At 36.0% G+C, this 24,339-nt stretch overlaps 1 protein-coding gene and 1 long non-coding RNA gene across 2 annotated transcripts; one reads left to right on the forward strand and one right to left on the reverse strand.

The window, feature by feature from the left end:
- Positions 1–4,854: 4,854 nt before the first annotated feature.
- On the forward strand, positions 4,855–8,607 carry LOC145793539 (uncharacterized). The gene is made up of 2 exons (XR_014333876.1): positions 4,855–5,176; positions 7,914–8,607. It is a non-coding gene; the product is annotated as an uncharacterized LOC145793539 (long non-coding RNA).
- Positions 7,744–22,686, reverse strand: LOC114313101 (2-methylbutanal oxime monooxygenase-like). The gene is made up of 2 exons (XM_082876387.1): positions 21,874–22,686; positions 7,744–8,505 (listed from the first exon to the last, which is right to left on the reverse strand). The coding sequence occupies exons 1-2, from the start codon at positions 22,558–22,560 to the stop codon at positions 7,879–7,881; spliced, it is 1,314 nt and encodes a 437-aa protein (XP_082732513.1). The 5' UTR covers positions 22,561–22,686; the 3' UTR covers positions 7,744–7,878.
- Between the last annotated feature and the right edge of the window lie 1,653 nt (positions 22,687–24,339).

The raw sequence follows: 24,339 nt of genomic DNA on the forward strand, positions 1-24,339 counted from the left end.
CCTAAGAAAGCGGATGAGTGGCTCGAACAAACTGTGAAGACATTTGAGATGCTTCACATTGATGATAGCGAGTTGAGAGTGACTCTAGCGAGTTACTACCTTAAAGGAGATGCGGATCAATGGTGGAAGTATGCTAAGAGTAGAGTGGAGCCAACATGGGAAGCCTTTGTAGTTGCTTTCCAAGATAAGTATTTACCTCCCGCTGCTAGGGAGAGATTGAGGCAAGAGTTCAAAGACCTCAAACAACTCGAATTACCTCAAATCAATTAACTTCGTCACCATAAATCTGAAATTGCTCCATGGGTCTCCAAAATAACTCTGATCTTACTTTGATAAAATCTACAACTCTCATCTGCTATATCACCAAGGCGAAATAGAATTTCCAGATTCAAAACCACTTAAAGATTGAAGTTAAAGGCACCACTTTAGATTTTTGCCGAGCCTGGCCTTTCTGTGGTTCGTAGAGAATTTTCTCTAGTCTTAAGAACATTTTTCATAAATGGAATAGCTTTTCTAGATTTTTAGTTATTTAAGAAACACTCTAGCGCTGTCCAGATTCATCGACCGTTACGAAAATCCGATTTTCTTACAAACTACTCACTCTGTTTCAATGAAACCAATTTTCCTAAGGAAGATTTTGACATAAAATCAAGGTCCAGAAGATTTTTATACATTTTTCTAGAATTTTTGCAAGTTGGCTGTAAAACAGATTTTTTTGGCACAGTTCTAGAAATAAGAAACTTGGTGAGAAATGAGGTCAACTAGAGGAAATTTTCCACTTCTAATCTGATGAAAACATGATAAATAATATATATTAAACTCAGAAATTTAAGGTGAAGGTGTGCCTTTGAAAATTTTCAGAGTTTGTTATGAAAAAAGTTAGTCTTATACCGATTAAGAGAAATACAAGAGGGGTAGAATCAAAACTCAACTCCTTTCATTTTTAACACAAGAATACCAAAACAAATCTGAAATAAATGTTTAAAACTTCTAAGAGCATGCATTTGAAAGGAAAAATAAGAGAGAGTTGTGTTGCGGCTTACTTGAGAGTTGTTGGAATCGCTAGCAAACTTTTCTTCCTCTCATCTCTTCTACCAAGCTCACCCTCCTCCCTCTATTCTCTCTCAGCTGAATATAGTGTGTATGTGTGTGTTCTTGTGTGCAAAATGCTAGGGAAGAGGTTTCTTTTATAGGAAAATTGGTGTAAAAGGTCCATTTTTCCCATCGGTTGGAATTGAATTAGATATGTTGGATTTAGTTTGAATTCAATGGAATAGTGGAGGATTAGGGGCCTTAATTATGCAATTAATCATGATCTAGTTAGGATTTGGTTAGGATTGAACTTAGGTTGGAGGCATGGTTCCATGATTTGGGAGTACTAGCAAACTTTTTTGGGGATATTTTTGTTGATTTTATATATATATATATATATGAAGCTATTTTGTGTACAAAATTATTTATTTGAGAAATGTACAAGTATGTATATGTGTATATGTGTGTAATGGTACTAGTTTGGGTCAAAATGTGATTCAAGAAAAATATGAGGGCTTGGCTCAATTAAAGTATCTATTTCAAGTGTAGAGTTAATAAATTAGTGTTAGGAAAAATAATTTGGTTTGTATTATCTTGCTTTGAATTTAAAGGTGAATAACCGAACGAAAACTATGAAAATTGGAAGTTAAGATTTAGAGTGATTACTCTAAAATTTGAGAGTTAAATAATTAATATTAGAGTCTTAAAAATGATTTCTAAGCTTCTAGGGCTGATTAGGGTTTGTAGGGGTTCGTCCCTGATGCATTTTCGATTCTAGGGATTAATTTGCAAATAATCAACGAACTAAGGGTTTTATTATAATAACTCCAAATTTAGAGACCTAATAAGGTTTACTAAAGTTAGGGGGTCTCACAGTGCTCCTGTCTATCCACTACTGCACTTCAGATCCTTCAATACAGCGTACTTGCTGCTGTCGTGGACGAGTACATCAAAATTGGTGAAACTACTGCAATTGTAGCCTTGAATTATTTTACCAAAATGATTATTGCTATCTATGAAGGCATATACTCAAGATCCCCAAATGAGGCAGATGTCACTAGACTATTGCAAGAGGGAGAGCAATGCAGGTTTCCTGAAATGTTAGCGAGTTTGGATTGTATACACTGGCATTGGAATAAATGTCCAACCTCTCAAGCCAGTGCTTACACTGGACATGTGCACAAACTAACAGTTGTGCTCGAGGTAGTCGCCTCTTACGACCTGTGGATTTGGCATGCTTTCTTTGGTATGCTTGACTCTCTTAATGATATTACTGTTCTTGACAGGTCATCTTTATTTTCTCAATTAACTAAAGGACGTGCCCCTACTGCTAACTATACCATCAACAATCATGCGTACACCATGAGATATTATCTTGCTGATGGTATCTATCCTCGTTGGGCAATGAATGTCAAAACAATATCTTAATCTCAAAGGTTTAAAGAGATAACTTTTGCGAGGATGAAAGAGGCATGTAAGAAAGATGTCAAAAGGGCATTTGGAGTTCTCCAAACGGTTTAACATTGTTAGAGTTTCGGTGAAAGGTTGGAATGATGAGGATCTATACTACATCATGAAAACACACATTATTTTGTACAATATGATCATTGAAGACGAGCATGATATTCCTGAAAATCAATGCAGTGCAGCACTACTACAAATAGATACCACTAATATCCCATGTCAAGTGTCATGCGATCCAAACCAAGACTATGCTAAATTTATGTTCAATCACCAGAAGATTAGATCTACTGAAACCTATAATGCAATTCGTAATGATCTGATTGAACACTTGTGGGTCTGTCATGGAGAGTCGGATTAAATTTGTATTTTATCTCTTTGCTTCCTTTAATGTCTTTTTATTTTAATAAAATTGTCTTCATTTGCAATTTTATTGTCTTCATTTCAATAAGTTTGTATTTATTCATAAAAACATTGACAAATTAAATAGATATTGAAAACTAAATTACATTGCAAAAGCGAAATTACATTGGAACATAAAAACTAAAAATTATATTGAAAAATAAATGACATTGCAAAATGAAAAATGCATTGCCTCTCAATTATTCATCAAGAGGTAGGGGAAGGCAATAATTTGGGTCGCTCACATGTATGGACCACTTTGCGAAAATCTCATTCTTGCGCATTATATAATAAGCTTTCATTTGAGGGTCCTTATTAGAAATGTCCGCAATCATTATGGAATGTTCTTCATTTTTTATCTCAAGTTCTTTCATCTCTTGCAATGTTTGAACCCTTTTATCTCCTCTTTCAGCTTTTTTCATTTCGTTCTCAGTAAGGTGTTGGTTAAATCTTTCTAACAGATTGTTAAGTTTGCGGACTTCAGCTTCAATGACCTGACTTTTCCGAAGTATTTTTTTGCAGATTTCTTACCTATAGGTCTTTTACCTCTTGCAGAGACACAACCATCACCAACACTTGGATTGTTACCAACACTTGAATTGTTACCTTCACTTGGGGTGCTATCATTTTCAAGAGAAATGCAGTTATCCATAGAGGAATCGAGGACTGAATCGGTAAATAGTGTATGTGTCCTTGACTTGACTATGTTCATAAGAGCTACATCTTGCCACTTGATATTGTTTTGCAACACTTCAAAATATTATTATTATTATTTTTTATCTTGATGGTATAAAAATTTTGCTTGAAGCATCTATATAGATAAAATATTAAATTAATTAGTCAGTTAATTTTTATATGATACAAAAAAAAAAAAAAAACTAACATAATAAATTAAGATGAAATCTTACTATACCAACTTGAGACATAGATTTTCAACTTGCACTAAACACTCACGAAATTTGTTGGAACATTTCATGATTATACCCTATCGAGATTAGATAGATACTTGTGTTCTTGACTGATCATTCTGAAGCAAGCAATAATTTTCGTAAATTCTCTCTCAAAAGTGAGCATACGGTTGCGAATTGCCAACAATTGAGCCTTAAAAAATGTGACACCAAGATTTACAAATTGCCACATCTTCATCAATGGTGAATGATTTTCCTCTCTTTGTTTTTGATGAATCTTCCATAGTGATTGTGTTAAAAAACTAAAACTAAAACTAAAATGTAATATGGAAGATTTGTTGTGAAATGAAGTTGAGATAAAGAGAGGAGAAAAAGAAAAATATAATTTGAAATTTTTGTCGTGAAATGAAAATATGATTGTTTGTAGGTAATAGCCGTTGAGACCAAAACGAAAAATGTGATTGAAGGTTTTTATTTATAGAAATTCAAAATAGGATTGTTTGTAGGTAATAGCCGTTGAGACCAAAACGAAAAAAAAAAAAATACGACTGCTTATTTGTAGCTGTTGTTCTATATCTTTTTATTTTATTTTATGTCATTTTAATTTTAATTTTTTATAAAAAAAAAAAACAGAAGAGCACAACGTCACTTTTTCATTTCCAAGACACCATCGTTACCATTCACCTACCCACAAACCACCATTTAAGATCAACTATCTGGTAGCATTCCCTTTATGCATTCCAAGACAACATCCCCTTTCTCTCTTGTATCCAAACCAGTCGGCTGTTGAGAGCTTCGGGATGTTTGGGAAAAAAAAAAAAAAACTTAATTTAGGTTAAAATTTATAAAAAAATAAAATAAATTAAAATAATTAATTAAATAAAATAAAATATCACCTTAAATCTATAATCATTTCATTTTTTCTCCTATAAATATCACATCCAATCATAAAAAAATTCAATCATCTTCTTAAATATAAAAATTTTAACCTATTAAAATAACTTACTAAAATAGTAACTTCCCAAACGAATGTGTGTGCGCGCGCGTGTGGTGTTCTATCTTCATCCACAGCAAAGGCAACCCCGTAGTTCCCTTTCTCTCCATCTTCATTATCAGAAACCCATTTATATGTATTTTCATTTTGATCATCACTACCACCAGAGGCAATCACCAAAACCAGTCATTCATCTCTCTCTCTCTCTTTCTGTGCTTTCCATCACCATCACCAGCGTCGATCACCTATCGCCGATCGCGAAGTTCGATGGAATACCACTGTTTGGAACATCACCGATCGCGAAGTTCGATGGAACAAGCCCTAAAGATCAATGGAGGTTGAAATGAAGAACAAGTTCATCAATCATACTGGAATCCAGGTATTTTTCTTCTAAATTCATTTTAGAAATTTATATAAATTTGTGAAATTTGGATTTGATTTGTTCTAAATTCATTCTGAAATTTGTGATTTGTTCTTGACTAAAATTTGTAAAATTTGTGAATTTGTGAAATTTGTGAAACTAGTTTTTGAATGATCATTCTAAAATTGCGGGTAAATTTGTGTTTGGGAATTCTATTTTTTTTTTTTTCTTCTCAATTTTGGTGAACTCTGCAAAAATAAATGAATGGTGAACATTCTGTGATAAAAAATGGTGAATTTTGCAGAAAAAAAAAATCAAAGATTTTGGGAGGTTTTCCTGGTAAATTGATTATGTTTTTTCAACTGATTTGGAGCCAAAAATCTGTTGGTCTTTGATGATGTGGCATGTTTGGTGCCTGCTATTCTTCTTGTCAAATTTGACAACAGAAATGACATCTGTTATATTTGGCAAAAAGAATAACAGGTATTGGAAACCCCTTTTATGTTACTCTTGCCAATTTATAATTTTAGCAGCTCTTTTGGCAACTCCATTAAAGATGCTCGTAGGTGCAAGATTCCCAATATTTTTTTAATTTTTTTTTCTTCATACAAATGATTTTCTGAAACTTTTTGGCCTCATCATAACTCTTCTGAGATAATGGGAATCCATTAAACAAGTTCAAGAGCTACAAAAATTAAAAGGTAGAACAGACTTATTCTATTCACAAGTTTCACTCTTATTAACGCGTTTGAGTTATATGTAGCAAGTAGTAGAATATATTACATTGTAGTAAAATTTAATTAAAATGCTAAAAAAAATCAGTATTTTATGTATGTATTTCATATTTATTATATATAATTTGTATATATTAATAACAAAATTTTGATTGTTCGGGTTGTGAAGGTAAGGTATGTACCCAGGCCGTGTCCAAATTTTATTTCAGATTGACAGCATTCAATCTAGCCTAAGATTATATTAAAGCAAAAAAGTTTTACACATTGGGCTGTTGCAGATCGATTTTCAGACCAAATCCAACAGCATTGGGCTCAACTATAGTCTGGAGAGCCTTGAGCCCAGTTGCAGAAGATCAAATGAAGATAATTACAGAAAAACTGGTTTTACTATCATAGTTCTCATGATAGAAATTTCATTCCACCAAAACATTCAACATTATTAGATGGAGATAATCTAATGCATTCAAGCCTTGTTTGATAACTTTTTTGTTTTTAAAAATTTAGAATTAAAATTTTAAAAAATGCCATTTTGTTTTAAAAATTTTAAGCATGCTTTATTATTTGAAAAATGCCTCGTAGCTCGACTTTTAGAGGTTCGAAACGGCTCGAAATGGAGAAAGAGGGAGAGAAGAGAGGAAACAGAGGAGAAAGAGGGAGAGAAGAGAGGAGGAAGGGAAGAAGCAGAGGAGAAGCAGAGCCTCGCCACCGCCACCGCCACCGCCACCGCCGCTGCCGATCGTCGCAGCAGACCGTCGCCTCACCCAGCCCCGCCGACGTCGCAGCACCACCGTCGTCTGCCAGCCCCGGTCGTCTGCCCAGCCTCCCCTCCTCCTCCAACCGATTTTTATGGTCCCCTCCCCTCCTCCTCCTCCTCCTCCTCCTCCTCCTCCCTCTCCCGTCTCTTCTTCTCCCTTCTTCTTCTTCTTCTTCTTCTTCTTCTTCTTCTTCTTCTTCGTTCTGCAACAAAACCAGAGAAGAAAGAAAGAAAAAAATAAAAAAATAAAATAACTCGACACCAAAACGATGTTGTTTTGGTGTCGAGCCAGATTTCGAGCCGTGTTATTCGAGCTACCAATCGGAACCGTTATTATTTTTATTTATTTTCAAAGTATTTGCATGCACCAGACATTTTATATATTTTTTGCCAGGACAAGCCAATTTAATGGAAAGAATTACTCCAAGTACTCAGTGATGATTATACATTGAAAAATGTTAAAGATGATAAAAATTTTATAATATCTTATATGGATATGAGATTCACACCAAATGAGTTTTATATAGGTTTCACACTCATATAAGATCTTTAATAAAAATCTTGATAAAATTTTTAAAATCTCTACCATTACTTTTATATCTAAGTTATAATTTCACCAATATTACATCTCATTTATGTGATGATTATCTGGACAATTTCTCGTGTGCTTCATAAAGCACATTTACCAGCCCACCTGGTGGCGCCATAACTTGCCGACTAAGCCCAGGTTGCTAAACTTGAACCATCAAATCAAACCCCAGTTAATCAGGGCCGTTTTTTTTCACTAAAAAAAAAAAAAAAGTTAATCAGAGCAAAGTGTACCTAAAACTTGATCAAAATGCTGAATTATTTCTAATTTTTTTGGGGTCAAATTAGTTTCTATTTTTTTTGAATATATTAGTAATAATAATCACAAACCAATGGTACATTATAAGCAGCCCCCTTTGCCAACTTGAAATTTTAAACAAAAAGTTAAAACATCGTTATAAATTGTTGTATTATTTTTTTTATTTTTCTATACATATTTTTATAATAAGTCAAAAAATTATTAAAATAATATATTTTCAAACCAAACCAAGTCAATGTTTCATAAGCACACTCCAAACAGAGGGTGTCCATTATTTATAATCCAAAAGCATTACAGACACAAAAACACAAACCAAACCAAACTAAACTACGCAACGCAAACTTATTTTTATTACAACCATTTAGCCTTTATAGTCCCCTTCCATTTAGCCTTTATAGTCCTCCCAATTGTACTTGACAGGCACAAGTTTCAGAGGCACCTTCTTCCTGATATTCAGACCAAACTCTTCATCCATGTTCAGATCCTCAACTTCCATTCCATTAGGCAGCTTCCAATCAAAACAGTACAGCAAGTTCGCCACATTGAACTCCACAGAAGTGATCGCCATTGTCATTCCAGGACAGCTTCTCCGACCGGACCCGAAAGGCAGGTACTCGAAATTCTGGCCTTTGTAGTCAATCCCGCTGTTTTCAAACCTCTCTGGAATGAACTCTTCTGGGTTGTCCCAGATTTTGGGGTCTCTTCCAATTGCCCATGCATTCACTAGGATTCGGGTTTTGGGAAAGATGTCGTAGCCGCCGATCTTGGTTTGCCGGATTGTTTCGTGGGGGATTAGGAGGGAGGCAGGAGGGTGGAGCCTGAGAGTCTCTTTGATTACGAGATTCAGGTATTTCAAATTATGTATCTCTGTTTCGTCAACTTTTGGTTTTCTTCCAATGCAGTTTCGGATTTCGTCCTGAACCTTTTTCATGGCTCTTGGGTTCTTGGCTAGCTCGGCCATTGCCCAGACCATTGTGACTGAACTGGTGTCTACCGATCCGAGGAAGATATCCTGGTATGTGGAAAAACACTTTGGATGAGTTTTGAGGTTGTTACATGATTTGTTTGTTTTTATCAACAAAATAAATAAACAAATTCAATAAATCTGGCAACTCATTATTTATTCAATTTTTTTTTAATGGATGGTTATAAAACTTAACTTTGTATATTATCTGAGGCCTTTTTTTTTTTTTTTTTTGACTTTTTGGGGTAAAATTTACAAAAAAATAAATAAATAAATAAATAATAAAATATGTTAAAATAATCAATAAGATAAAATGTCACATCAAATTCATAATCATTTTACTTTTTTTTCTCATAAATATCAAATCTAAATACAAAAAAATTTAACCATCTTCTCAAACACAAAAATTTTAGTTTACTAAAATAATTAAAAACTAAAATAATCTACTAAAATAATAATTTATCGAACACTTTAAAATGAATTGTGGCCCTAAAAACAGTCGCCCTAATGGCCCTAATTTCCTTTTCTGGATAAGTTTGTTTTTTTTTTCTTTTTTTTTTGCCTTGTTTTTTTTTTGTTGCCTTATATGGAAATTTAGGGGCATTCGGGCCCCTAAATTTCGAGCTACCAACCAAAACCGTTCACAAACTCGCATCGTCATGATATTGTTTTGTTGTTGTTGGGTAGCCCCAAAATACTGTGTTGTTGGGTTTGTAGGTCGCACCCTGAGGAGTGAGGATCCTCTCCTTGTAGCTTCCGTGCTTGTGCCCGTCCTTACAGGCCTTCGGATCTACTTTTAGGCCCAATTTTGATAATCCGAACCGTTCATATTTTATGATTTATTCAGTATATCATACCTGTACAAAATCAAGTTGATCGGATATCAGAAAGCATATGTTCGGAAAACTGTTTATTAAATTCTTTAAAAAATAGTGTTTAGTTCAATTTTTCAAACACATACTTTCTGATATCCGATCAACTTGATTTTTTACAGGTATGATATACTGAATAAATCATAAAATATAAACGGTTCGGATTATCAAAATTGGGCCTAAAAGTAGACCCGAAGGCCTACAAGGACGGACGCAAGCACAAGCTTGCAAGGAGAGGCTCTTGACTCGCACCCTGAGACCCACATTAATGATCCGAGGTATGTGGGGGTTGGTTTAGTAAATTACATTTATAAAAAAATTAAGATTATTGTAAGTTCCAATAGCATTTATATTAAATAAACTGTCACTTTTTCAAATAAGATGAACCGTTCAATTTTATCAAACAAATGTAATTTAAATTCACAAGTACTATATCCGACCAAATTAATTTTTCTTATGAGAATGATCAACTTGATAAACCTAACAAATCCAACTTCTCACATCATTTATGTAGCGCTCGACATAGGATCACCCCCAATAGTGCCGCTGGGTAGGCCAACAGCAGCAAAACCAATCCCAAGGGTAGGAATGTAAGAAAAATCAAAAAATTTGACCACACCAATTGAACCAGAACAAACCAACAATATTTGGTCTTTTTTTTTTTATAATAAAAATCGATCTGTGTGATTTTTGAATTTGATATATTTTTTCGATTTTCGGATCGGTAACGGATTAAACACCTTATGAACCGAACTAAATCGAAACTAACCGCTTTAACATATATTGTATTTATAATATATATAATCTAACAATATAATGATATTAATAAAGTATAATAAATTATTAACCTTATCATTGTAAACTCTTATTATATATATCTTAACTCTAACTTATTATTTTTGAAATCTTAGTATTTTTTTAACTTTTTTATTTTTGTTAATCTAGGAATTGAAAAGTAATCAAATGGATGGATTTGATATATTTGAAATTGTAGACAAATAACTAATTTAATATTTTTATGTAGATTAGTAAAAGTGGCTCAAGTTTGAATCCTAAACCGATTAAACCACACCGAACTGAACTGTTTTAATTGATTCGGTTCAGTACGGTTTGATAGGAGAAGCGGTCTGTCACGGCCCCAAACCGCCCCTAGTAGTTTGGTGCCGTGATGGCCAGTAATCCGTAATTACCGAAGGCCAACTTTTCAAAACTTAAGACAATCAGAGTATGGATATAGGGGGCTCACAAATGCGGAAGCAATAAATCAAATACAAGTGGTCCATAAGAGCTGTGCGTAGGTCAAAGTAATGCCAAACATTCCAATTAACTTTACAACTTGAATACAACAGCGTAAAAAAAAACATGATACATCTTGATCAAAAGGCTTCTCGAGCCGACATATACAAAATACAGCTAATACAAGTCAAGAAGCATGATTTTCAAGATTTGTCGACATGCAAAGCAGGGCATCGCCGACGTAAATACAAAAGTAAAGCCGACATAAGTACAAATCCAAAACAAGCATCCAAACGATCTAGGCGTCGCCGCCGTCCTGCTCGTCACCTACATATATATAGAGGGGTGAGTACAAATACTCAGTGAATGGTACTAATAATAAAGGTTTTGCATGAATATAGCCGAGGTCCTACAAAACGAAACACATCAAACTTTAGCAAGGTGAGGGATGAACCGTATTCATCATTCAAGTATCATAACATCGGCGAAGCAAGGGATGAACCGTATTCATCATTCAAGTATCATAACATCGGCGAAGCAAGGGATGAACCGTATTCATCATTCAAGTATCATAACATCGGCGAAGCAAGGGATGAGCCGTATTCATCATTCAAGTATCATAACATCGGCGAAGCAAGGGATGCACCGTATTCATCATTCAAGTATCATAACATCGGCGAAGCAAGGGATGGACCGTATTCATCAATCAAGTATCATAACATCGGCGAAGCAAGGGATGAACCGTATTCATCATTCAAGTATCATAACATCGGCGAAGCAAGGGATGAACCGTATTCATCAATCAAGTATTAAGGGCTGTACGATCCGTAATCGTTTGGTCAAAGGTACTGCGAAAGTTCATAGTCCTCCAGCACAAGGGACTTGTGTTACTTAGGCCCGTAGCCCGATTTGACATAGAAATCTTTTCAAGAAAGGACCGTATCCTTTTACACATAGTACTGCGAAAGTTTAGAGTCCTTCAGTACAAGGGACTTGTGCACTTAGTACCGCGAAAGTTTAGAGTCCTCCAGTACAAGGGACTTGTGTTACTTAGGCCCGTAGCCCGATTTAAGAAGGACCGTATCCTTTTATACTTAGTACTGCAAAAGTTTATAGTCCTCCAGCACGAGGGACTTTCCGAGGATAACAATCAAACAAGGCCATTTATTCATGCTTAGCAAATACTACGTCAAAACAAACAAAACAAGATTTATCAAAAGCAAGTGTAACATAGCTTTATTAGAAATACCACTCACCTAGTTCTTCAGGTGTAGACTCAAAGCAAATATCAAGGACCTACAATCACATGGCAAGTCACATTCTCAAAGCAAGCTCTATATATACATGCAAATGATCTCGGCATTCTTGCCAGATCCAAGTCAAAGACAAAACAAAACAAGCTGGGAGCTTAATCACTGCTCCCGTTTCTCGAAAACACACTGGGTACCATCCAGGACTAAGCCGAGGTTCCGCTAAACGAAGTCAGGAAAAACCTGGGTTTTCCTTTGAAGAATATGAAGAACATGATCATTGAAAGATGCATGTAAGCTCACAACTTGTTACAAAATTCTGAGTTTTCATGCCAAGAGTTCAAAATATATGGACCTGGGTACCCATTAAAGAAAGTCATGCAAGAACAAACACAAAACATGATTTTCGTTCCAAACTTTTCGATCAAAACGAGATTTTCTTCAAGAACACATGAAAAACCATTTTCTCTTTCCAAACCAACTTCAAAACGATGCATGACATGCAACACAAATTCGATCATGCAATGCAGCTAGGTAATCAGCAAGAACAACCAAAGGAGATCAAGATTCTAACCTCAAAACTCGGATCCAACGGTTCAAATCACGAAGATCAAGCTTGGAAGACTACTCTCACTCAAGAACTCTTCTCTAGAGCTTCTCTCTCTAAAACAAAGATTGAGACAAGAAAATGATTTGTTTCAAGGTCTGCCGGCTGCCTTAACAATCAGCTCGGACACGTGGCGTTATCGGGTTGGTTCAGTTCCAAAAAGGTGATTGATGGACAAGACAAGTCTCTGACAAAGCGTATGCAGCAAGCTCGGGTAAGACACATCGGCAACAAGATGGCATCGGCTCAAATCAAGGATCCAGCAACAGGATAGAAAAAAACATCGGCTAGGGAGGACGACACTTGACTAAGCTGTGCCACACCTTGGTCGGGGCGTGCCACATCTCGGCCTAGGCCATACCTGTCCAAGGACAAGGTTCACTAAGTGCGAACCATCTCGGCAATGAATGCCCGAGGTGAAGATGGGGTTGAACAAGATTTCAAAACAAGTCTAAGTACAAGGGTTCAAAGGCGGACTAAGCTCAAGATGACCTCGGCTACGCACACACCGAACAAGGGACAAGATTGCGCAAGTAATTCTAACAAAACAAGGCAAACAAATCCTTCCAATTAATATAATAAAGCAAGACCATGCAAGAATGTATGCAAGTATGACAAGAATAAGGTGAGGGTCGTTACATCCTACCCCCCTTAAAGAAGTTTGGTCCCCATACTTGAATTACCTTGTTCCCAGAACAACTCCGGATAACGGATTCTCATATCCTCTTCCTTTTCCCACGTGGCTCCTGTGCCATAATGCTCCTTCCATTCGACCTTTACCATCGGTATCGATCTGTTCCTCAATTGCCTTACTTGCCGGTCAATAATCCTCATTGGCTTCTCCTCGTAGCCCAAATCCTCATTAACTGTGATCTCGGAATGATCGATTATATGCAGCGGATCTCGGATGTATTTCCTCAACATCGAAACATGAAACACATTATGGACTTGGCTCAAGTCTGGCGGCAAAGCAAGTCTGTAGGCAACGGGGTTAATTCTCTCAAGAATTTCAAATGGCCCGATATAGCGAGGTGCTAACTTACCTTTCCTCCCAAATCTGGAAACTCCTTTCATTGGTGAAACCTTCAGGAATACATGATTCCCAACTTCGAACTCAATCTCATTCCTTCTCTGATCGGCGTAGCTCTTTTGTCGGCTCTGGGCAGTTCTAATCCTCTGTTGGATAAGTTTAATCTTTTTTGTTGTCACTTGAATCAGTTCGGGACCAAGCAGAGCTCTGTCTCCGACTTCGGTCCAACATATCGGCGACCTACATTTTCTTCCGTACAAGGCTTCATACGGCGCCATGCCAATGCTAGTTTGATAACTGTTATTGTAAGCGAATTCTACTAAGGGCAAATGTGTTCCCCAACTTCCTTGGAAGTCCAACACACAAAGTCTAAGCATATCTTCAAGCGTCTAGATTGTCCTCTCAGTTTGCCCATCTGTCTGGGGATGAAAGGTTGTACTAAATCTCAGCTCGGCTCCGAAAGCCCTCTGCAGACTCTGCCAAAATCTAGAAAACTACGAATCTCGGACACATTAGTCGGCCTCGGCCAATTTACTACGGCTTCCACTTTGCTAGGATCTACTGAAATACCCTCTTCATTAATTACATGACCCAAAAATGAGATGGTAGAAAGCCAAAACTCACACTTGTTAAACTTCGCATACAATTTCCGTTCTCTCAAAATCTGTAAGGCAAGTCTCAAATGGTTTTCATGTTCAACACCACTCTTGGAGTAGATCAATATATCATCAATGAAAACAACTACAAATTCATCTAAGTACGGTTTGAAGATTCTGTTCATTAAATCCATAAATGCAGCAGGGGCATTGGTCACTCCAAAAGGCATTACTAAAAACTCGTAGTGGCCATACCTTGTTCGAAAAGCAGTCTTCTCAACATCTTCGGCTTTAACCTTAAGCTGATGGTAACCAGACCGAAGGTCGATCTTAGAAAAGACTCGTACTCATTGTAATTGGTCAAGTAGATCATCAATTCTAGGTAACGGGTACTTGTTCTTAATGGTGACTTTATTAAGTTCTCTATAGTCAATACAAAGACGGAGTGTGCCATCCTTCTTCTTAACAAATAAAACAGGTGCTCCCCATGGTGAAGTGCTCGGTCTAATAAATCCCTTATCTAACAACTCTTGCAATTGCAGTTTCAATTCTCTAAGTTCAGCGGGGGCCATCCTATAAGGTGTTTTAGAGATCGGCTGCGTTCCCGATATGATGTCAACAGTAAACTCTATTTCCCTATCGGTCAAGTGGCCAGGCAATTCGTCCGGAAAGACGTCGGGGAAATCATTAACAATCGGGATGTCGGCTAAGTTAACATTTCCATTCTGATCACTCAGTATACTACACAAGTAACCTCGACACCCCTTCCGAATTAACTTACAGGCCTTAATGGATGAAATCAAATATGGTGGGGGCACTATCCCTTTACCCTGGAAAATAATCTCGGCTAGGTTTGGGGGTCTCAGTGTGACACTTTTCGAAACACAATTAATAGATGCATCGTTTGCAACTAACCAGTCCATTCCCAGTATGATATCAAAATGAGCTAGGTCTAGAGGCATTAGATTTACTAGCAATTCAACATTCTCAATCACAACAACACATGCTCTGTAAATGGATGCAACAAACATAGATCTCCCAGATGGAGTAGATACAGACAACACATAATCAAGGGGCTCTAGTTCTCTATTAATTTTCTCGGCAAACTTAGTAGATATAAACGAATGAGTAGAACCCGAATCAATCAACACATAAGCATCTTGGGAGCAAATTAGAAGTATACCTGACACTACTGCCTCAGCATTCTGAGTGTCTCCTGGTACTAATGCAAACACTCTGCCCTGTCTCATCTGTCCTTTCCCAGCATTTCCCTTCTGAACGGAACCCGAGGTATTCTCTCCTTTCTTGTTGTTATCAGCCTTTGTTTTGGCGCAATCCCTCACATAATGGCCCATCTCGCCACATTCATAACAGGCTCCAGACGTTCGTCGACAGATCCCGAAATGCTGTTTCCCACAATCCGAACACACCGGTTTAGCACTCCCTTCCTGCCTTACGTTACTAGTACTGCCCATGTTCGTTCTCTTCTTTGTGCCCAGCTGTCCTCGGCGATTGTCATAGTTCTGCCTCTTTCGCTGGTTTTCTCCCGAGCTCTGGTATCGGTTCAGATTAGCTTCGGCCTGAATGGCTTTGTCCAATACTTCGGCATAGGTCGGCATATCAAGCAAGTTGACCCGGTCTTGAATCGGTCCACGAAGCCCACACTCGAACTTCTTGGCCTTCATATATTCATCGTTGGTCATGTGAGGTACAAACCTTACCAATTCAGTAAAAGCGCGGTCATATTCGGCCACTGTTCTATTGCCTTGCGTCAGAGTATGAAATTCGGTAGCCTTGCGGTTTCGTACACTTAGGGGGAAATGTTTCTTGTAGAACAACTCTAAGAATCGGGTCCAGGTCAAATCTGGATTGCTCCCTCTAACCATCATCCACCACCTGCGGGCGTCATCATCTAATGTGAATGCTGCCAACGTCACTTTCTGAGCGTCAGTGCTAGGGAAGATCTCGAACAACTTTTCCATTTCCAAAACCCATGCCTCAGCCTTCATCGGCTCTATACCCCCAGAGAACCTCGGTGGTCTCATTTTCTTGAACTCACTGATCAAAGCTATCGTGCCATCTCCATATAAGGCTGGTTGCGGGGGAATTTGCGGCACTGGAGGAGGTGGAACTACATTTCGGCCGTTGGTCTGCTCAGCCTGAGTCGATGTAGCACTCGCGAACTGTTGTCTAGTTTGCCTCAACTCGCGGGCCAAACCTTCAACTAATCTTTCCAATCTGTCCATTCTGTCTTCGGGCTGATCTCGACCAAGCGGTGGTCTACCTCTCCTCATGATACTAGGAGTATGCAAGGTATGACTTTAAAACAATTAAGCAAATAACCACATAGGCAATAACAAATAAGCATATCAAGACAATGCACACCTCACTCAAACAACAAATACCGTGATGCAACCCTAACATCTTTCTAAGGGAAATCCTATGCTCTTCAGGACTCAAAGTGTGTGAATAGCGTATACCGAGGAACTTGTGCTCTGATACCATTCTGTCACGACCCCAAACCGCCCCTAGTAGTTTGGTGCCGTGATGGCCAGTAATCCGTAATTACCGAAGGCCAACTTTTCAAAACTTAAGACAATCAGAGTATGGATATAGGGGGCTCACAAATGCGGAAGCAATAAATCAAATACAAGTGGTCCATAAGAGCTGTGCGTAGGTCAAAGTAATGCCAAACATTCCAATTAACTTTACAACTTGAATACAACAGCGTAAAAAAAAACATGTTACATCTTGATCAAAAGGCTTCTCGAGCCAACATATACAAAATACAGCTAATACAAGTCAAGAAGCATGATTTTCAAGATTTGCTGACATGCAAAGCAGGGCATCGCCGACGTAAATACAAAAGTAAAGCCGACATAAGTACAAATCCAAAACAAGCATCCAAACGATCTACGCATCACCGCCGTCCTGCTCGTCACCTACATATATATAGAGGGGTGAGTACAAATACTCAGTGAATGGTACTAATAATAAAGGTTTTGCATGAATATAGCCGAGGTCCTACAAAACGAAACACATCAAACTTTAGCAAGGTGAGGGATGAACCGTATTCATCATTCAAGTATCATAACATCGGCGAAGCAAGGGATGAACCGTATTCATCATTCAAGTATCATAACATCGGCGAAGCAAGGGATGAACCGTATTCATCATTCAAGTATCATAACATCGGCGAAGCAAGGGATGAGCCGTATTCATCATTCAAGTATCATAACATCGGCGAAGCAAGGGATGAACCGTATTCATCATTCAAGTATCATAACATCGGCGAAGCAAGGGATGGACCGTATTCATCAATCAAGTATCATAACATCGGCGAAGCAAGGGATGAACCGTATTCATCATTCAAGTATCATAACATCGGCGAAGCAAGGGATGAACCGTATTCATCAATCAAGTATTAAGGGCTGTACGATCCGTAATCGTTTGGTCAAAGGTACTGCGAAAGTTCATAGTCCTCCAGCACAAGGGACTTGTGTTACTTAGGCCCGTAGCCCGATTTGACATAGAAATCTTTTCAAGAAAGGACCGTATCCTTTTACACATAGTACTGCGAAAGTTTAGAGTCCTTCAGTACAAGGGACTTGTGCACTTGGTACCGCGAAAGTTTAGAGTCCTCCAGTACAAGGGACTTGTGTTACTTAGGCCCGTAGCCCGATTTAACAAGGACCGTATCCTTTTATACTTAGTACTGCAAAAGTTTATAGTCCTCCAGCACGAGGGACTTTCCGAGGATAACAATCAAACAAGGCCATTTATTCATGCTTAGCAAATACCACGTCAAAACAAACAAAACAAGATTTATCAAAAGCAAGTGTAACATAGCTTTATTAGAAATACCACTCACCTAGTTCTTCAGGTGTAGACTCAAAGCAAATATCAAGGACCTACAATCACATGGTAAGTCACATTCTCAAAGCAAGCTCTATATATACATGCAAATGATCTCGGCATTCTTGCCAGATCCAAGTCAAAGACAAAACAAAACAAGCTGGGAGCTTAATCACTGCTCCCGTTTCTCGAAAACACACTGGGTACCATCCAGGACTAAGCCGAGGTTCCGCTAAACGAAGTCAGGAAAAACCTAGGTTTTCCTTTGAAGAATATGAAGAACATGATCATTGAAAGATGCATGTAAGCTCACAACTTGTTACAAAATTCTGAGTTTTCATGCCAAGAGTTCAAAATATATGGACCTGGGTACCCATTAAAGAAAGTCATGCAAGAACAAACACAAAACATGATTTTCGTTCCAAACTTTTCGATCAAAACGAGATTTTCTTCAAGAACACATGAAAAACCATTTTCTCTTTCCAAACCAACTTCAAAACGATGCATGACATGCAACACAAATTCGATCATGCAATGCAGCTAGGTAATCAGCAAGAACAACCAAAGGAGATCAAGATTCTAACCTCAAAACTCGGATCCAACGGTTCAAACCACGAAGATCAAGCTTGGAAGACTACTCTCACTCAAGAACTCTTCTCTAGAGCTTCTCTCTCTAAAACAAAGATTGAGACAAGAAAATGATTTGTTTCAAGGTCTGCCAGCTGCCTTAACAATCAGCTCGGACACGTGGCGTTATCGGGTTGGTTCAGTTCCAAAAAGGTGATTGATGGACAAGACAAGTCTCTGACAAAGCGTATGCAGCAAGCTCGGGTAAGACACATCGGCAACAAGATGGCATCGACTCAAATCAAGGATCCAGCAACAGGATAGAAAAAAACATCGACTAGGGAGGACGACACTTGACTAAGCTGTGCCACACCTTGGCCGGGGCGTGCCACATCTCGGCCTAGGCCATACCTGCCCAAGGACAAGGTTCACTAAGTGCGAAGCATCTCGGCAATGAATGCCCGAGGTGAAGATGGGGTTGAACAAGATCTCAAAACAAGTCTAAGTACAATGGTTCAAAGGCGTACTAAGCTCAAGATGACCTCGGCTACGCACACACCGAACAAGGGACAAGATCGCGCAAGTAATTCTAACAAAACAAGGCAAACAAATCCTTCCAATTAATATAATAAAGCAAGACCATGCAAGAATGTATGCAAGTATGACAAGAATAAGGTGAGGGTCGTTACACGGTCTGTATCAGTATTCAAAATAATAAAACCGACATTATCGGTTCGGTGCAATTTTTGACTTAAATACCGATCGTACCAAACCAATTATATCCATACCCAAGGGGTTGGCCTAGTTGGTGCAGTTTGGAGTCTGAGAGTGTGGTATCAACTTTTTAGGGCTGGGCTACACCTATAGGCTTCGCCTGAAATTTACCCGATTCACATGAAGGGACGCTTTGCATGAATTCTAAGATTAGTTGAGTTACGCCTAAATTAATCCAGACACTCGATTAAAAAAAATTAAAAAAAAACGGCAAAACCGACACGTTCATAACACAACACAACTGTTACTAAAAAAATAGGGTAAATTACAAATACACTCCTTGAGGTTTGCTTAAAATATAGATTGCTCCCTGTTGTTTGAAAATTACAAATACTCCTTTATTAAAAAAATTTATTTAACAAAATTAACTAAAAAAATGAAATTCATAATTGTTCTCCCATACAATAATAAAATTATCTAAATTATTAATTGAAACATATTTTTAACATTATTAAAAATTATTAATTGACATGATGATTTATTATAAAAGGGGTTATTTGTTATGAAATTTGAAACTTTAGATAGTGGAATGTAATTTCAAAATTATAAAAAGTAATTCATATTTTAATCAAATTTCAGAGGTATATTTGTAATTTACCCTAAAAAATATATGCATGACAATTGGAGTTTTAAAAGTAGGTAATTTTTTGTACCCAAAAAAAAAGTAGGCAATTTTGAAGTGGGCAACGGAGATACGGATAAAATTAAAAAGATAACGGGATAGCCTCGTTTGGCATGAAAAAATTTGGGAGTAAAGGTTAAAGTAGTCACAATGAGATAAAATAAGATAAAAAATTAATAAAATAAAATATCATATTTAAATTATAATTATTTTATTTTTTTATTTTTTATAAAAATCAAAAAAATCAACAAGTTCATCCCAAATGAAACTTTTTAATTCCAAATTAAAATAATCAAAAAGTTAAAAAGTCAACTCCGTCAGAAAGGAAACCTATAGTTGGTAAAAAAAATTAAAAAGAAACGAACAGGGCAAGAATCTTTCTTAAAAGGCTGTCATAAATTTTTGTGTAAATTATGATAGTAATTTTTATTTTTTGTGTCATTTTAATTCATATATTTTCAATTGATTCAATTTTAATCATAAATTTATAATTTTATCTTAATTTGACCCAATTGATTAAAACTCTTAATATTTTTTTATGAAAAATCTGCACATAAGTTTCACGTGCCATTTTTTAAAGGCAAATTTATAAACTTATTCAACTCAGTTAGTTAATCTCAACAAATTTAGTGATAAGTTTTCTTAAAAAACAATAATGATATTATTAATTTGCCCAGATTGAAACAAAGTCTAAAAATAAGAATCAAAATTGAGTCAATTAAAAGTGTAAAAATCAAAATGACACAATGGGTAAAATATAGGGACTATCAGTGTAATTTGTCCTAAATTTATTTCTTTTGAAAGCCAAAAAGTTATCATAAATTGTCACATCACTATTTATTTTACTACACATTTTTTTGTAAAAAGTCAAAAAATTACTAAAACAACATATTTCTAAACGAGGCCTGGCGCAAATTAAATACAGCTTTACATAAGATTATTAGGAAATTCTAATATACACCCCTTTAAAAAGGGTGTCTTATATGGACATCTAGTTATGTCATTTTTTTCTTTAGTTATATCAAATTTTCAAATTTTCTTCTTTAATTATGATATTATTTTAGTTATGACTCATAAATTTTTTAATTATTCCTCATATTGTGTTTAATTATGACAATTTTTATTTCAATTATAACTCAAAAAATTAAATTTATGTCATTTTTATTTTTAATTATAGGGTCCATATCCCTTTATTAGAAGATTAACAAATATTGATTTAACTCAAATTATGGGCAAATAATTTGATTGCCAAACATACAACAAAGTATATATGTACATAATTGAATTTAAGAAAGTAGGTTGTCTGGGAAGTAAGAAAATAGTCCAAAAAAATTAAAAATTAAAAATTAAAAATTAAAAAGTCTCCATTAAAAGTCAATTTTTCTTTTTATTTGCCTTTTATAAGTATGGAAAACGTTTGGTGACGTAAATTTTTGTGGCTCGAATGGTTCGAATGTGTCAAAACGACGTCATCGTTTTGGGTGTTTCAAGCTATATTTTTTCAGACCACCTAACATTATTGATTAAAATAATCCATTCTTAAAAGAATGCAGTATCCATCAACACATTTATACTGATGCAACAAAATGATAAATTTTAGTTAGTTGGCCTTTTAAACAAATCAATAATGATATGCAAAAATTCAAGTAGTTTGGATAAATTAAAAAAATGATATTTTAGGGGGTGTTAAAAATTTTTCTTCATCATTATTACAAAAAAAAATAAGATTCATCATGGTACTGACATGTATACTCTCGGTTTTTTTTTTTTGGACTTAATTCAGTGTATATTTTTAAAAATAAAAATAATATTATACAAATTAAAAATTCGTCCAAAATTTTTTAGTCATTCACGTGACACCTATTCTGCACGATACATTCGTTACTAAAACAGGAATTTGGTCATTTCTATAACATTTTACTATTTTAAAAACAAAGTCGGCATATAAAGAAATAAAAAAATTTAACTTTTAACCCGAAAAAGGTAGAAAAATTAGAAATACCATACCAAGAGGACAGCCTTCATATGATCTTTAGCTAGATGGAGAACAGTGGTCCGATCCTTAGACAAACCAAGCATAACATCAATGATGTCTTCATGCTTCGGCTTGGGCCTAGTAGGATCAAGATGTTCTTCCAGAACCTTCTGAAAAAACGTATCAAGATTCTTAAAACACCTTTCAAGCTTCCATTGAAGCCCCGTAGCCAAATCCAGCACCGAGCCAACTCCAGGAAAAAAGTCCGACGGTGAAAAACCACTGAGCAAAGTCATGGCATCGTCAATTATATCTTTCAATTTACCATACTCGAATTGGTTCCCTCTATGACTCGACCCAAAAGCTATCTTCCCAATCACATTGTTCGTGACAGAGAATATCATGTCACTTAGATCAACCGGGTTCGGAGCCGATTTGGCTATGGTGGAAATCAAGTGCTCAACCTCTGATTCCCTAACATGCCAAAATGATTGAACCCTTTTGGCAGTGAAGAGTTCTATGACACACAGCTTTCTCATCTCTCTCCAGTACTCTCCATATGGAGAAAAGGCTAGGTCAAGAAAGTTGTAGGAGAGTTTTCTTTGGCCACGAGAGAGAGGCCTAGTGCAACAATCTAGGTCATGGGTTTTTAGGACCTCTTTAGCTAGTTCTGGGGTTGAGACCACTAGGGTTGGAACTTGACCTAGTTGAAGAAGCATGATGGGTCCAAGTTTTTGTGATAGTTTCCAGAATGTGTAGTGAGGGATTTCACCAACTTGGTGGAGGTTGCCTATGATGGGAAGCTTTCTAGGGCTTGGAGGGAGTTTGGCTGTGTATTTGTTCTGTTTGGTAAGAAGGGTAAAGAGGGTGAAGAGAAGAGGGAGGGTTAGGAGGGTGATTGTGAGAAGCCATGGAGGAAGGGTTTGAGAGAAAGAGAAGAAACCCATGAGTAATGTGATGGGATCAATGGCAATGGAAGTGAGATGCTTTATTAGAGAAGAGATGTGATGAGAGGTGATTTAGCTGTCAAACTGTCTTAATGTCACTTGTTACGGAGTTTTATTGCGTTGCCATCTTTTCATTTGTCTGTCAGTGATCACGGGTCAATTGAATGTGAAATCAGAAATGAGGGTTTTGGTTTTGAATTAGGGTTTTGAGTTGATGAATGTGAAATCATTTTTCAATTAGGGTTAGGGTTTTAAATTGTGAAATCAGAAATGAGGGTTATGGTTTCAGAAATTAGGGTTTAAGAAATTTATGATAAGTTAAATTTTTTTAATAATGTTATATGATTTTTTTTAGGAACAAATAATTTTTAGGAACAAATAATTATCTATAATAATAATAATTTTCTTGTATATTATTATCGTAACTAACTTTATAATTTCTTGGAAAAAAACATGGCAAAACACAAGAAAATCTAATTTTGTCTATATAAAAATTATCTATAATTAAAATTTCAAAATTTTCTATCCCTTTCTTTCAAAATTTCCAAATTATTATTTTTTTTTTCTTTCACTTTCACTTTTCACAAATTTTTCTTTTTAATCAAAACATATTTAAGGAATAATCATAACATTCTCTTTTATTTTCATTCCAATAAATTAAGCACAACCTAACAATATTTACGATATATTAAAAAAAATAAAAATAGAATCATATAATATATATCTGTGTCATACAAAATTGAATTACAAGGAACTTTGTTTAAAGTTGTCATGGTTAGTCCAGTACTAATTATCCTGAGTCCATAGATCCAACTGATCATTATATCATTTTTTCTTTCTCTATTATGGAAAGTATAAGGGGATGTTTGGCATAAAAGAAAAGCAAGTTCAGCCAAAAATGTATGAGGAGAAAATTTAAGGGAAAGGGGGAGAAAATTTTCAGTTGTAAGAGGGTGGCCGTGTCCTTCGCCGCGAATAGTCTGAGTGAAACCCAAGATGGTCGTCGACAACGTTCTTCTGATTGTGAATTACAAATATATTTTATAGGGTTTTCAATTGTGAAATCAGAAATTAGGGTTATGGTTTCAGGAATTTGGGTTTTGAATTGTGAATCCTGTATATATTTATTGCATTGTGAACTGTGAATTCTATCTATTTTTTTACAAATTAGGTTTTTGAATTTTCAATTGTGAATCCTGTCTATATTTTTTGAATTGAAAATTCAATTTCTGATTGCTTCTTAGTCCTGTCGATATGGTTAAATCTTGTTATTCCTTCGCTTATCTCTTCAGCTTCATCATTAGGCCATTATAACTAGTACAAACAATTTTTTGGGTTGTTTTAGGAAATAAGTTAAAAGCTAATTTTTTGTATTTTTAAATTTTTTTTTGGAAAAACGTGTAAAAAAAATACTGAAAATGCCTTTTTTACCTCTTTGCCAAAAAATTACCAAAACATTAGAAGTCAAAAAATTTGATATAAATAAATGACTTTTTACAAAAAATTTGATATAAACATTAGATGTCAAAAAATTTGATCCACAAAAAATGT

The sequence above is a fragment of the Camellia sinensis genome, chromosome 1 (genome assembly GCF_055761805.1).
Source record: "Camellia sinensis isolate YWXY chromosome 1, ASM5576180v1, whole genome shotgun sequence".
In the NCBI taxonomy this organism is placed as follows: domain Eukaryota; kingdom Viridiplantae; phylum Streptophyta; class Magnoliopsida; order Ericales; family Theaceae; genus Camellia; species Camellia sinensis.